Source organism: Puma concolor, chromosome A2 (assembly GCF_028749965.1).
Source record: "Puma concolor isolate L17-30 chromosome A2, mPumCon1.1.hap2, whole genome shotgun sequence".
Taxonomy (NCBI): domain Eukaryota; kingdom Metazoa; phylum Chordata; class Mammalia; order Carnivora; family Felidae; genus Puma; species Puma concolor.
Genome location: NC_141668.1, coordinates 124,508,416 through 124,523,630, shown reverse-complemented (window position 1 = coordinate 124,523,630; position 15,215 = coordinate 124,508,416). Strand labels below are relative to the sequence as shown.

Sequence of the window (15,215 nt, the reverse complement as noted above, 5' to 3'; positions counted from 1 at the left end):
GCGATATGGTAGTCAGGGAGGGCCTCCCGGAGGAGGAAATGATGAGTCTCAATGTGAGGCATCTGTGGGAGTTAGAGAGTAGGAGAAGAAGAAAGAGCACAAAGAGATTGTTGTGAATACTTCAGGAATTGCATCATTATTTTCATGGTTTCAGGGCCGACGTTCTCAACCTCAGCAGACTAATTGCTCCCTCTTAAGAGAAAATATTATGTAATTTTATGAACAGGAAGTAACATTCATAAATAATGCAACCTCTGAAGATACCAGTGTTTTTTTAATGTGTATTTTTGAGAGCACGTGCACGCGTGCGTGCGGGAGAGAAGGGAGGTGGGAGTGGCACGGGAGGGGCAGCGCAAGAGGGAGACAAAGAATCTGAAGCAGGCTCCAGGCTCTGAACTGTCAGCACAGAGCCTGATGCGGGGCTGGAACCCATGGACCATGAGATCATGACCTGAGCCGAAGTTGGACGCTTAACCAAGCCACCCAGACACCCCTGAAGATACCAGTTTTTTAAAAAAGGAGAAATAACAGGAAAGTAATAAATATTATAATCGTGTGCTCTGGTAAATTAATGCTCAGGCACGATTATTCTAGATGATTTAAGGAAATAAATGGTCTCACCTATTTGTATAAACTCTATGCATGAGGCAGCCAAAGATGGTGACTCAGGTTGGTGTGTAGTGCTGGCCACCAGAAAGCATGTTTTTCGTAATGTGATTTTCCAAAATGGTCAGCAGCCCTTGGCAGTGTTAGGAAGAGTGCAAAGTGTACTCTTCCTGTTATTAAATAGGACTTGCATTTTGCTTAAATGTATTAATGGTAGTAATTAGACCATATAAAACTGTACTTTGTGTTGATCTGTAAAGGGGAGTTAGGGGCTAGACCCAGAAATTACAGACCACCTTTTAACCCATGGGAATGTCAACCAGACATAACATTGTACGGGATGAATGAGACTTTACCATGCATTTCAGGGCACCCAGCATTCCTAGCTCCTGTCCACTCAACATCAGTAGTGCCCCCCACTGCCCCTCATCACTGTGATGACCCAGGGTCCTCCTAAAGTCTGTATCTGGGACTGTGGAATCCAGTTGAATGGGTTTGTTTAATCTTTCACGTCTCTAATGTGAGCTATTTAGTGCTTATGCCTGTGGGGTTATCTTGCAAGAAGTGCATCTTCTGTTGTCCCGCCTTTCTTTTTCTGGAAGGAAAATCATTCTGTTCAATGAGATCTTATTAGGACATCTCAAAACCCCTCCTTACAGCAGGGGTTGTAAATTAAGATTCCTCTTGATCATGCAGGAAACATAATCAACCAGAATAAAGGGAACTTGGTGGGCCTGGTTGCTAAGTGGAGTGTGCGTGTGTGTGGGTCCACAGGGGACAGATACACTCCCCTGCTGTTGCTGTGTGGGAAGGTGGGCTCAGAGCTGCTGTCACATCTTCTGCTTTCTCAAGAGAAGCTACAAATTCATGCTTTATGTCTATTATCTCAGTTTTTTAAAAATGTCAGCAACTAATTCAATTATAGTTTAAAGCATGCATTCAGCACAATAATGTCTCAAGCTGAGTGGGGTTCTTTAGTCAGCTGTTTGCAACCTGTGATATGTATTATGTTTCCTTTCAATGGAAATTCCGTGCAATGCTCCTTCCCATGAATGAACTGTGAAAAAAACCCTGCACATTATGTTTGAGAAAACGTAATCCTCAAGGTGAGCAAGAACTCTGAACTCCTTATTTGAAAAAAAAAACAATTATTTGTTTCATGCTGTTGATTCTTTATATTTTTTAAAAGGAAACCAATACTTTTTCCTGATTTGGGATTCCTGATGTGGCTTGGGTATTGACTTTGTGCATTTCCTACTTTTATTGCTTATTTGGACCTCCCCACCCCCACACCCACCCCCACCCCGACCCCCACCCAGTGTCTGAAAGTCATGTACATGTCTTAGTTCAGTCATTAAAAATGTTGTATTTTGGGTAGCCACTTGCCTTTGGGGGTTAATGGCCAGTCTTCATTGAGTTTTCATTTTTATTTTTGTCAACTACTGTGCAGTACCCCAATCAAAGGTCAGATTATTTTAAATTAATGCCATTTAAGGAATTAGTTGTCTAGACCACTTGACTTCCCTTTGACTAGGATAAGCCACATAGAAACAGCATTCTGAAGGAGAATGACATCTAGTGGCTGGATACTGTGTGTTCATTCCCTCTACAGCACTAACTGGATTCTAACTTGTCTGCTCATGATTTCTCAAAAGTCTCTTGGCAAAAGGAGCTTCTCCTATCTGCACATCATATAATGTGCTCTACAGGCCTTGACTACTGTTTGCTGACAGCATTTTGACTGACATTGTTTTGGTTCTGAAAAACAGTCAATTACATTAAGTCATAGTTTGGGCAAGCTAGGAAGAACCCGAAGAGTGACCCATCTCCTGTCCTCAGAAGCCTGAGTCTTGTATTGCTTGTTTTTAGAAGCCTTAATTCCTTATCTTCCTTGTCTTATTACATGGTTCAGGGATTTTTGACCTTAAATAACCTCTCCCCACTGTTCCTGTGACCTTTCTGTAGTAATTAAATAATGGTTTGTTTGTGAAATAAAGTAACAGGTGGCTATGATAGGGGTGACCTTGATGTTGCTTAAGGGGAGCATGGTAGTATCCATGATGAACCATGGAGATAGAGGCCGTAGCATTAAGTGTGATTTCTTCCTCAGAACAAAACAGTCCTCAACCTAGTGTGTTAGGGAAAAGAGCAACAGGTATTTAAATAATTAGGTTTTAAACATTGGAAAAGAACACATTTAAGATGGCTTTTTAAAAAATCCAGGCTATTTGTCCCAGAGATACAATGAAGAGGTTTTTGAAGAAATAACATACATGAGTGTTAAAGACAAATAATTCCAAAATATACATGAGTAAGAAAAGGGGAAAAAATAATGTAATCCCTAAATCTTAATCCTCAACTATAATGTTGGTTTTTATTTGGTGTGTCCCCCCATCCACCCCCTATTACATTCCTGTATTTCTACATTTGGAACTATCAATGGGAACATACTGTATTCTCTTTCTTTAACTATGTTTTATTCACTTAATATGTTATGAATGAGTAAGAATCTTTTACCTTCATTGTAATGATTACATGGTTCCTCCATTGTACTCCAGTACTTTAATTCTAGATAGCCAATCCTTGTGCGGTGTGTTGTATTCAGAATTCTGAGTTTTTACAGTGTCAAAACTAGTTGTTATGGACTGATGTCTGTGCAAGGTTATATTTTAAGGAGAAACTTTTAGAAATGGAATTGGTAAATCAAAGTTGAACCCATTGAAAAACTTTCTGAGCGACATTGCCAGGTTATCCTTTAGATACATTTATTGGTTTACCATCTTACAGTGTGGGCCATTTCTTAGAATTTACTTAAAGGATTTAACAGACAAAATTTCACTCTGTGCAAGGGTGAAGCAACCTTAATCAGTGGGCCCAGGTATAGTTAGTACCTTACTATCTTTGTAGCAATCTGTGCCTTACCTGTTGAACCTAAAAATCATGAAGGTTATTTTTGTCTAAAACTCTAATTTGGCTTTGTGGAAGGAGTTAGCTAAGGACTGATGGGTGAACTCAAATGAATACATTTGGTATTCTACGTATTTAGCAAAAAGTAATATAAATTGGACACTTTTCTCCTTAAACAAAGAGTGCTTATAGAAAAAGTAAATTTTTTGAATGGTCCATAAGGTTAATGCATTGGTTCATTTAATACTTACCTAGGCTTGGTTATCATTAAATCTTTTAAACAGAATTAGAGATGTGACTTTGGGTATTTTAAGTGAGGTTCTTAGCTACTTATTTTCCAATATAATTTTCTAATTTTACTTTTTATATATTTTTAGACAAATGCCCTTGAATCTGTGAAAGTGGTGGTATTTAATTGATTTTTCATATGGAAAAATGCCTTCTTCATGACTAACTTGATGCTTGTTTTTAGATGTGCCAGCAAACACTGAGTTACCACTTTTGTACTCCATCTAGGCATAGGCAGGAACTTAGTATTTTAGATTGGTGCTACTTAAACTGAGGCCACTGGAAATTAAAAGTAAGAGGAATGCCCATGAGAATTTTCTCTCCTAAACAGTAATCTTTACATCATTTTAAATCCAAGAAACACGGCTTTGTGATTTACTAAAGATGAAAACTTACTGTGGGGTTTTGAGTAGACAAAAACTATGTTGGAAAATGTTAAATTTTATTTTACTGAAGGTATTGATTTTTCCCACTTTGACATTTTTTTCTTGAATTTCTTGTCCATATTAGCTGAGACAACTACTTAGCAGAAAGAACAAATGTCTCTCTAAAAAGTATAAACCTTCCTTCCAAGTGGATTCAGTGCAATATTGTGTTTGGGAAACTACCTGCTAAACCTGTGGATACTGTAGAGATCTCTGGAAGGGTGCCGCACAGGCATGAAACTAAGCAGAACAGAAGGTGGGAGGAAATGAAGGGAGGATGTGGATGCAGGGGAAGGGAGAGCTGAGAATGGTGCTGAAGGAGTTTGGATGCCTCGGATTACCATCTCATCCACACGGGTATTATTTCTGGATGTGTCTTGAACCCAGTGGATTTTATCACAGCCTGAGAAGAGCAGGCTGGTAACTAATTCTAGGAGAGAGAGGGAAGGTAGGAAGCCTCTGAATGGACCATTGTTGTACGGGGTTGAGACAGATGTGAGAAACTTAAAGTGATTTACACTGATACAGGCAGATCATTCTCTCCTGCAACACGGGTTTCTTTTTGGTTTACAATTGCTTTCTGCAGCTTATTTTTGTCAAAAGACATACTTAGCTAAAAATACCTACATTCAGGGTAGAGGTGGAGCAGACGCTGAATTTGAAGGAAATGGAGAAATCCTTCACCCAGCCAACTTACTTCACCAGTTGAAATTCTCATTGTTAGAACATTTCTTAACTTTAGAAACTTACGCATAATAATGATGGTTAGAATTTATCGAGTTTATTTTCTCTAATCTTCACATCTGCCCAGAAAGACTTGCTTTTGTCCCCATTTTGTGAATAAGAATATTGAACAAGAAGGCTTGGTGAGATGAAGTAACCTGGCCAACATGATAAAGCTAGTATGTGTGGGACCAAGCCCAAGCCCAGAAGGGTCCTATGAAAATGCAGACTGTTCCTTGGGAAAGAGGCCCTTTAACTCATTGGCATCTGGCCTCAAGGAAAGGGAAACTCCAGGAAGAGAACAATGGAAAGTGTTCTGAAATCTACAACTGGTCACCAGGGTTTTATTACCCATCAGATACTGAATTTGTTCCTTCTTAATGTACTTCTGTTTGACCGAGTCTAGGTTTGGGGGAAAAGGCTGCGATCAACAGTTTCTTTGTTGCCTAGGGCAAAACTAGTTCGCCTTCAACATGGTTATAATATGATAACAGTGCTTTCTCCGTTGTACAAATAAATGAAAAAAATATTCATGTTGATGGCCCTGGCAGACTATTCAGGAACCCTCTCTTCAGCTTTACCTGGTTCTCTAGTATGCCATATTTGGACTGGTAATGTCTCCCAGTCCCGTTTGTAACTACAGATTTGTAGTTAATCCAAATGTGGGTTTGAGAATTACCTCTGCTTAGTAGCTTTGTGATTTTTAAAAATATCCAATATTATTTTATAATTGTTTTAAATTGAAGGGTAATTAGCATGCAATGTTACATTACTTCAGGTGTACAACATCATGATTTGACAAGTCCGTATGTTATGCCCACTGTAAGTGTAGCTACCATCTGTCCCCTTACTATACTATTACAATATCGATGATTATATTCCCTGAGCTGTGCCCTTCATCCCCATGACTTACTCATTCCGTAACTGGAGGCCTCTACTTCCCAGTCCTCTTCGTTCACTTTGTCTACCCCTCACCCTCTCCCTTCTGGCTACTACCACTTTGTTGCCCTTATTGATGGGTCTCTTTGTGCTTTTTTTGTTGAGGTTCACCCTCAACACCCTAGGTTCACCCATGTTGCCACAAATAGCGGGATCTCATTCTTTGTAATGGCTGAGGAATACTCCATTGTGTGTATGTGTGCTTCTGTGTGCACTTACACTGCAATATAGATGTGTGATTTTTATTTTATATTTATTTTTTAAAAATTTTGTTTATTTATTTTGAAAGATACAGAGACAGCGTGAGTGGAGGAGGGGCAGAGAGAGAGGGAGACAGAAAATCCCAAGCAGGTTCTGCACTGCCAGTACAGAGCCCAACACAGGGCCCCAACAACGGAAACAATGAAATCATGACCTGAGCTGAAACCAAGTGTCGTAATAAGCTTAACCAACTGAGCCACCCAGGCGTCCCAAATTTCAAGTGTACACAGAAGTAAACAGTATAACAAATCCCTTTTGTACCCATTATCCAGCTGTGTAGTGTTGAATAAACCTTTTAATCTTGGAACCTGTTTTCTCTTCTTTAAAATGGGGATAATGATGGGGCGCCTGTGTGGCTCAGTCAGTTGAGCGTCTGACTTGGGCTCAGATCATGATCTTGTGTTTGGTGTGTTTAAGCCCCACATCAGGGTTGCTGCTGTCATCCCAGAGCCCACTTCAGATCCTCTGTCCCTCTCTCTCTGTCCCTCCCTGCTTGCGCTCTCTCAAAAATAAATAAAACATTAAAAAAAGTTTTTAAATGGGAATAATCCCTCAGGAAGCTACTATGAAAATTAAATTATAATAATGTCTAACAATAATAACTCCATAAATGCTGCAATGACCAGACGTAATGGTACGTGATTCCTCTGAGGTGTAGGTGCTCTTTTTATCCTCATTTTATGAAAGTAGAAACTGAGGATCATGAATATTAAATAATGCATTCCAGGACACAGATCCAGAAATCATCCAAAACCAGCATTTAAATTTAGTTTTATTTTTCTGCGAAACCTTAAAAGAGGATTTTTTACAAATCATAAAAAGGCTATGTAAATTCTCTCCCACCCCTACCCTATGTTTTTCAAAAATATATAAGCTTTTGACGTAGTCTTAACCTAAGCAGATGTCAGTGAATTCCTGAAAGAAAAAAAAAATACATTTTAAAACAGCAAAAAAGGCCAACAAAACAAGGGCATAGGGGGTTAGCCTCTTGAACCCCTTGGTCATTTTGCATAGCCTCAGGGCATATTTATGTACAGTATTTGCTTATATTTGTGGTTCTCGTATAAAACCGGCAACATTGGTTTTGCATCATTGAGGAGAAATATAAGCCATTGTTTCCTGTTTGTGACCAGTCTCCTTTCTCCGTGTGTAGCATGCTGCAGACTTGGAAAAGAAGCAGAATGAGACAGAAAACAGGAAATTGCTTGGGACCGTAATCCAGTATGGCAACGTGATCCAGGTAGGTCATGGCTGCTCTTCTCCTCTGGAGCATTACAGAGAATAAAACTGAAAAAACAAGCACGTGAGATCGGGTTTGGACAAGGTTCCAACTCCATGGAGACAGACTGTTGCAAAAGGTCTAGTGTTTGTTCTTATATGGTGGTCTCTTGGGCTTGCTTTTGAGTTGGCCTTCTGTCAGTGCGGGAACCCACTACTCTGCCCCGTAGTTGGTGATTTAAGTTCTATGCAGATATTTAAAGTGGGTATTCCAGGTGGGGAAACCTGGAAACCAGCTTGGCCACTGCACTTCTGTTTCACATGCCTTCCTTGAAGGTTCTTCCTATTGGTGAAAGTTGGATTCCCTGTAACTTTTATCTGTTGGTTCAAGAGCTGGTCATAGGGGTAATAAGAGCAATTCTGGGCCTTCAGGTAGAATATTTGGTGAATAGGTCCCAAGTCTTGTCTCACAGGTTTGTAAGGTTTACTTGTTTATCCCTTGTGCCTTTAGAGTTGGTGTGGGGATAAAACACAATCTAGGAAAGAGCTACTGAGGGCTTTGCTAAGAAAATCTTTCTGGGTCTGTCCTTGCAGAAAATAGTGTGTGAAGATATCCAGGGCCAAATGTAGCCTTTTTCTGTTTATCTAGTTGCCAGCTAGTTTTGACAAAGGGTAATAGTTACTAACTTTTGAGGATCTGACCCATTTGGTTATCTTGCTTCATTATTTCCCTCTCTGAAAGATTTTACTTAACATTTAAACCTTCTGGTTACAAAGGTATTCTTTCCCATTGTTATTTCTATTAGAGAGCAGTGATAAACTGGAGCATGGGAAAACTAGAATTGCCACATGGGTAACAGCAAAGTTTTATGTTTAAATGGATTATTATTATTTGGTCTTCTGGAATAGTAAAGTGGCTTTCAAATCCTGCCAGTCCCGCTCTGCCTCCCTTTCAAGTTCTATCTGGCTGAGAAAGGACACAGGGGGCCAGGTGGGCCCAGAGTTCAGTATCTGCTTTATCGCTGGGCCAGGCCAATGCATTCACAGTCAGAGCGAAGAATTCCATGATGTGGGAAGATGAGAGAATATGGCTTGAACTAAAGATGACAGATGGGGACAGGAACTCAGAATGTAAGCCCTTAAGTGCATTCCAATTCAGATTTTGTGAGATTTATAGCAAGAAATGGAATGTCTCAGTTTGCTTACCAGCAAAATGGGAACAATAATGGTATTTGTTTCCAAGAATAACTGAGAGGTACCTGTCACAAAGTAAGCTTTGAATACATTTTAGCTGATGTTATTTATTATGCCTTCTTCAAAGCCTGGATCTTGGGATCCATCTGTAGATAATGTCAGTTTATAAACCAAGTGAGTTCAGCACCTGGACAGGTGTGTGGAGGAGCAGGGGCCACTCACCAGGGTAACAATGAAGATGTCAAGAGGGTATCACCTTCCCCTGTGTATCATGGCCGGGCTCACAAATCAGACAAGTTACTCCTTCACCCCAACAATGCTGGTGGAAGAATGTAGACTATCTAGGCATATTCTAGACACTGTATGTATTGACATAGGAAAAAGAGATATTGGCAGTTGGCAATGAAGTTCCCTGCCAGTCTTAATATTTTTTCAGGATTTGGCAGTCTTTTATTCGCCCTTCCTTTTCTCTTACAGCCTGTTAAGTCGGGAAGCATTAATCAACGCTTCTTGATGTAGACCTACTCTGAGACAAGTTGTTTCCCATTAATTGGGAACCCTTAATTATAACCCTTAATTCTAAAGAATTAAGTACTTAGCAATTCAAAGTGGAAATTTATAGCAGCCATGTTCTTCCACATGAAATGACTACCCCTTACAGGGTATTCACTTAAACTATTTCTTGTGCTCAGAGGTGCCTTTCCTTAGCTCCATATTAGGGTCAGGGATATTCAGATAGCAGTTCCTCAGCTCCTTTACATGGAATTAGATGTTAACAGATGGCAGAGTGGTTTACCTTGCTGATGGTGCGCTTGACCTGAGCAACATCCATCTTGTCCAGGGCCATGTTGAGGGGAAAAAACAAAATATTTCTTCTTTCCTCAACTTCTTCTCCTTTTGCTCTTTGTTGTTTTCTAATTACTCTCTGCCTCAGGCAGTTTTATGGCTCTGTAACTTCACAGTTAGCTCAGGGGTGGAAGGAATGTTTGATACATATTTATCTGACTGAGAGAGAAATCCTAGAGATTCAGAGATATGCTTGCCACTCACCTTATTCTCTCGGTGGCTTTTCAGCTCCTGCATTTGAAAAGTAATAAATACCTAACTGTGAATAAGAGGCTTCCAGCGCTCCTGGAGAAGAATGCCATGAGAGTGACTTTGGACGAAGCTGGAAATGAAGGGTCCTGGTTTTATATTCAGCCATTCTACAAACTGCGATCCATCGGAGACAGTGTAAGTGTGAAGTCCCAGCCTGGGAAGTGCCCGTGCCATGCCTCAAACCGTAATTGTATATAAAAGTCAACTAGGAGAATTTGTACTTGGAACCAGAGACTTATCCTGTGTGAAGAGAGGGGAATCACTATGGAAACCAGTGTTTGGGAAAACAGGGAAATTTGGAGAGAAGTGTGACCTAAATACAGTAGCTATGTTTTTCCTACGGAGTTTCTGAGAAAAAAAAAAAAAAAAAATTGTATGAATAGCCCATTACTTCAGTAACTTCACGAAAACAGCTTTCATATATTAATGTCCTGGGCAGTGTTCCTGTCATTTTAGATCCGTAGTGGAATAGAAATGCCTCTCTATTTTGGAAATAAAGTTAGTAAAGAAAGAGGAAAGAAAATAAGGAGATCTAGCAGGGAAAGAGAATGGATTTTAGGATTGTCTTCACTTGTTTCTTTGTCGATAAGCCTGTAGGCTCTCCATCCCATTTCAGTGACTGCACTTGGTCCTGAGCTGGCTCCTCTCCTAACAGATCATTAGGATATAAAGCCACTGAAATACTTCTTCATGTGACTTAGAACAGTTCTGCTATTTGTCAGCTACATTAGCACGTCATTATGTGGGCATAGAGTTGACAATGAGTGTGTTTAAATGCCATCAGGCTGCATTTCTGACCTTGTTAAAGATTCCAAAATAGTATTTTTTTTTTTTTTTTACCAGAATAAAATGTGCCCTTAAACAGCTTGAAATCTCTTCAAAATGCTCATTTAGCCTTAACCTAAAACTGGATTTTGCTATTTTCAGTACTGCCATTTAAGCTTACAAGCTTTGGACAGCATGTGTGTTAGTTTATATATTGGTGGGTGTATTACGTTATATACGTCATACCAGAAGCATATAGAAGCACTCTATTCCTTCCCAGTTATAGTAAATATTGATCCTCAGCTGAGAATAGAAGAACTAATCCAGTAAAGCTTAGTGTTCACCAAAAGTTTTGGCTTTTTTTTGAGGTACTTATATATAGTTGGAATTAGGGAAAATTTAATTGTATATACTCCCCAAACGTATCAAACTGATAATAAATGAGTTTTACTTCTTGGAAACCATCGTTTCTGTTCTCCTACCTTCTACCCTCGTAATAAAAGACAAATGTGCTTTGTCATGAATTTCAGCAAGTCCTTAGCTTTCTTATCCTTCAAACATACCTGTTCAGCTGTGCCTTTGTTGAGAGGATAAGATGAACTTGAGCACTTGGTTATCCTTTTTAGGACAGTGTTTTACAGACAACAAGTGTTGATCCATTCGTGGGCCACGAGATCAGTTTAGTGGCTTGTAACTCTCATTTTAGTAAGTGGAATAGAATAGATAGTATCAAGCTGTCCTAAACATAATGAGGTAAGTATTGTTTTAGGGAGGGAACTTCTGTTTCAGGTAAATATAAACGTGTATATCTATATATGTACACATACACCCACATATGTGCACATAAATAGGTATGACTGGAATATAATGGAGAAGTATTTCTTAATGTGACTTTGCCCCCAAAAAAGTATGAAAGTCATTGCTTTAGATCTATAAAACTACAGCTTTATTGTTTCAGAGATAGACTTCCTTCAGACAGTATTCTGCTTCTACTCCAAATATTTAGTGAGGGCTTATTTATATGTATCTGTTAACATAGGGAAAAGGGGATATTGACAGCCGGAAGTGGTGTCTTATGCTGGTTGTAGCATTTCTCCAGGGATTGGACAGGTGCTATTGGACTTCTGTGCCTGGCCCGCACTACAAAAGCTTCAGCTCTGCTGGCTTAGGATGTGCCACATTTAAGGGGAAGACTAAGAATGCTCACCTGCCCTCCACCACTTCTGACCTGTTTGGTGAAAAGCTCTATTGGTCTCTTCCTTGCCAGGTGGTCATAGGTGACAAGGTTGTACTGAACCCCGTCAATGCTGGCCAGCCCCTACATGCCAGCAGCCATCAGCTGGTGGATAACCCAGGCTGCAATGAGGTAAGGGAAACTCCATTATGGCTTGTGGGTAGGCATATGCTATAAGAGCAGTCCTTCCTGGGGCCAAAACATGTGCGTGCTGAAAGTGACCTCATGACTGACTTGGGGCAGCATACCTCTTCTTCAGGTAAGCAATCAAAGCCCAGAATCAGTGTTGTCATGTGGTGGTGTGCAAGCCTAGGCAGTGGGTGGTGGGTGAGGGCTGGTAGCTACCCTGGGGCTCAGTGTACTAAGCCTCATATCACTGGGGGATTGTTGTCTAATTTTTTCAGCCAGAAAAGTGCCCTGGTACAAAATTTTTCTGGCCAGAGGGGCACCTTTTTCCAATTGGTCTCCCTTAAGAGCCTGCCTTTGGCTGACTAAGGTGGGTTTGCTACAGGCCATCAGCAACCTTGCAAGAGTGTTAGGTTGCTTTTGGCAGGACCTCTCCTTGGTCTCAAATTGGTAATTATAAGACAAAAGGACAGTGACTTGATTGTGACAGAAGTACTTGTCTAATGGTTGAAAACATCAGCTCTGGAGTCCAGTAGATGTGGATTGAAATCCCCTATCTGCCATTCCCTAGCTCCATGTCTGTAGGTTAGTTAGTGTGCATCTCCCTTATCTCCCTGTGCGTTAGTTTTCCCATCTCTGAAATGGGCATGATGGTAGCCCCACACCTGGCACATAATTAGTGTTCCGGCAGTGGCTGCTGCTTTTGGTGATGATCATTCACATTTCAGAATGTATTCCCTGGACGCTTCTTACCTTTATAGCTTTTATTAGTACTTGTTTTTATTGAGCTTTTACTTTTCGGCTACAGAACAAGAGACTTGGAGAAGAAGGTCAGGGAGCGAGGTTCCTGGAGTCATTTTGGGTATACATGGTGGTTGGCACAAATGCACCATCAATTACCAAACCCATCTGACAGGCCAGTTGAATTTGCAGTTCCTGTGATCTTAATGTTAGGGCTTTTGGGCTGGAAGACACAGTTGTTGTGGGGGACATTAAAAACAAAATAATAACTGTCATCTGTTTTCCAGGTAAATTCTGTCAACTGCAATACTAGCTGGAAAATTGTCCTTTTCATGAAATGGAGCGATAACAAAGACGACATACTGAAGGGGGTGAGTTGGATACTTTCTGGGCCGCCAGCACTCGGCTCTATATGGGGCAGCAGCTAAGTTCTCTTTTAGAATTGGTTTCCCTCAATTCCTCCATGCGTTGACTTTCAGGGTGACGTGGTAAGGCTGTTCCATGCGGAGCAGGAGAAGTTCCTCACCTGTGATGAGCACAGGAAGAAGCAGCATGTGTTCTTGAGAACTACAGGCCGGCAGTCAGCTACATCTGCCACGAGTTCAAAGGCCCTGTGGGAGGTGGAGGTAAGAGGTGGGGCCAGAGAGGGAGAGCGAGGACTCGTGGGCCTGTAGGGTACATAAGCCCACCTCTTTCCAAAAATGGGTCAGGATGACAGATAAACAAGTGTTTCATACCATATCTGAAGGAAGCTGGATGTGCTGCTGGAGGAAAATGATGTCTACTTTGGAAGCAAGCTGGCAACTGGAACTGGACCTTTGTTTCTCTTAGGCATCGTATCATCTTTTCCTTCTGTGTCGAATTTCCCTTGCTCATTTGTCTGTCACAACAATATGTTATTGAGTGCCTACTCAGCATGATACAGAGGTGTCTCCTGTCATTGATAGGGTAGAAAGATACCCAGATCACTGGATGGCGAAGTGGGTAGAGGCACATTCCCCGTGCTCTGGAGATCGAGATGAGGGAGGGAGGAGTTCAGGTTGGGTGAAGAAGGTAACATTTGAGCTGGTACTTAGAGAGTGATGTGTATTTCCAAAGGCAGAGATACACAGAGTGAAGGTCACTTCGTATCAGACAGTGGTGTGGAATTGGGAATGTGAGACGGTCTGGAGATCAGGCTTAACATCCCATTTTGGTGGGGTGGAAAGGATAGGCAGGGAAATGAAACAAACTGGTTTTAGAGACCAGAGGTTGCAGGGCTCATACCCAGGCTGTGAGGAGCTGGGATTTAAGTCATAAGCAGGGGAGGAGCTTGGAGAGTAGTTTTGAGAAGGGGAGTAATGTAGTCAGTGTGCCGCTTGAGGATATAGATGATTCTGTTCACGGCATGTCATTTATTGAGACGAGGTGGAGAGAGATGAGGTCGAACCCAAGAGTCAGTGGCATGAGTGCTTGGTGACAGAGGTGACTAGGGCCTGATCGGCAGGGACATGGCCCCTCCCCCAAAGTCCTCCTCTCTACTTAACTGCAGCTGTTGGGGTACATGCTTTTGTCTTGGCTTGCCTCCTCTCTTTTTCCTTCCTTCAACTGTTGTATGTTTTTATTGAGATACAGCAGACATAAAGTGCCCAGGTCAAAAAGACACAACTTGATGAATTTTTACGTACACATACAGTCATGTAACCAACACCCAGGTCAGGAACTAGAAGACTAGTAGCACCTAGAAGTCTCCCTTGAACCTCCTTTTCAGAACTGTCTTGTCTTTTTTCCTAGAAAAGTAACCAGTAATTTGATTTCCATCTCCATGGTTGGGTGTTGTCTGTTCTTGAACTTCGTATAAATGGAGTCAGACAGGGGCACTTGGGTGGCGCAGTCGGTTAAGCATCCGACTTCAGCCAGGTCACAATCTCGCGGTCCGTGAGTTCGAGTCCCGCGTCGGGCTCTGGGCTGATGGCTCAGAGCCTGGAGCCTGTTTCCGATTCTGTGTCTCCCTCTCTCTCTGCCCCTTCCCCGTTCATGCTCTGTCTCTCTCTGTCCCATAAATAAATAATAAAACGTTGAAAAAAATTTTTTTAAATAAATGGAGTCAGACAGTATATAACCTTCTTTGGTCTTGTTTTTGCACTCCGCATAATTATTTTGAGATTCATGTTGTTGCATGTATCAATAGTTCATTCCTTTCTGTTGGTGAGTCGTATTTCACTGTAAGGTATCCCACAATGTAGTCATCTGTTCATGAACATTTGAGTTGATCCAACTTTTGGCTTTACAACTAAAGCTTCTGTGGGCGTTTTAAATGTGTACAAGTCTCTTTATGGTCATGAGCTTTCGTTTCTCTTTGCTAAATATTTAGTAAAGGAATAGCTGGATTATATGGTGGATATATGTTTAAAAGAAACTACCAAACTGCTTTCCAGAGTGCTCGTACCGTTTTATATTCCTACCAGCGGAGTATGAAAGTCCCAGTTCTTCCACATCATCACCAACACTTGGCACGTCAGTCTTTTTCATGGTAGCCATTTTAATAGGTGTGTGGTGAAATTTTGTGGTGCTTTCTTTTCACATGTTTATTAGAGAGTTGGGGAAGAGCAGACAGAGGAGAAAGAGAGAATCCCAAGCAGGCTCATGCTCAGTGCGGAACCTGATGTGGCGCTCAGTCTCACAAACAGTGAGATCATGACCTGAGCCAA

The 15,215-nt window shown here is 41.1% G+C and overlaps 1 protein-coding gene across 9 annotated transcripts in view; it reads left to right on the top strand.

Annotated features, from left to right (window-relative positions):
- ITPR1 (inositol 1,4,5-trisphosphate receptor type 1) overlaps positions 1 to 15,215 on the top strand; it is a 328,509-nt gene that overhangs the window by 121,265 nt on the left and 192,029 nt on the right. For all 9 annotated transcript variants that reach the window (XM_086697546.1, XM_086697550.1, XM_086697547.1 and 6 more), the window contains exons 6-10: positions 7,303 to 7,389; positions 9,636 to 9,794; positions 11,692 to 11,790; positions 12,813 to 12,896; positions 13,005 to 13,151. In XM_086697546.1, the coding sequence (XP_086553672.1) occupies positions 7,303 to 7,389; positions 9,636 to 9,794; positions 11,692 to 11,790; positions 12,813 to 12,896; positions 13,005 to 13,151 (576 nt within the window). The remainder of the gene's footprint in view (positions 1 to 7,302; positions 7,390 to 9,635; positions 9,795 to 11,691; positions 11,791 to 12,812; positions 12,897 to 13,004; positions 13,152 to 15,215) is intronic.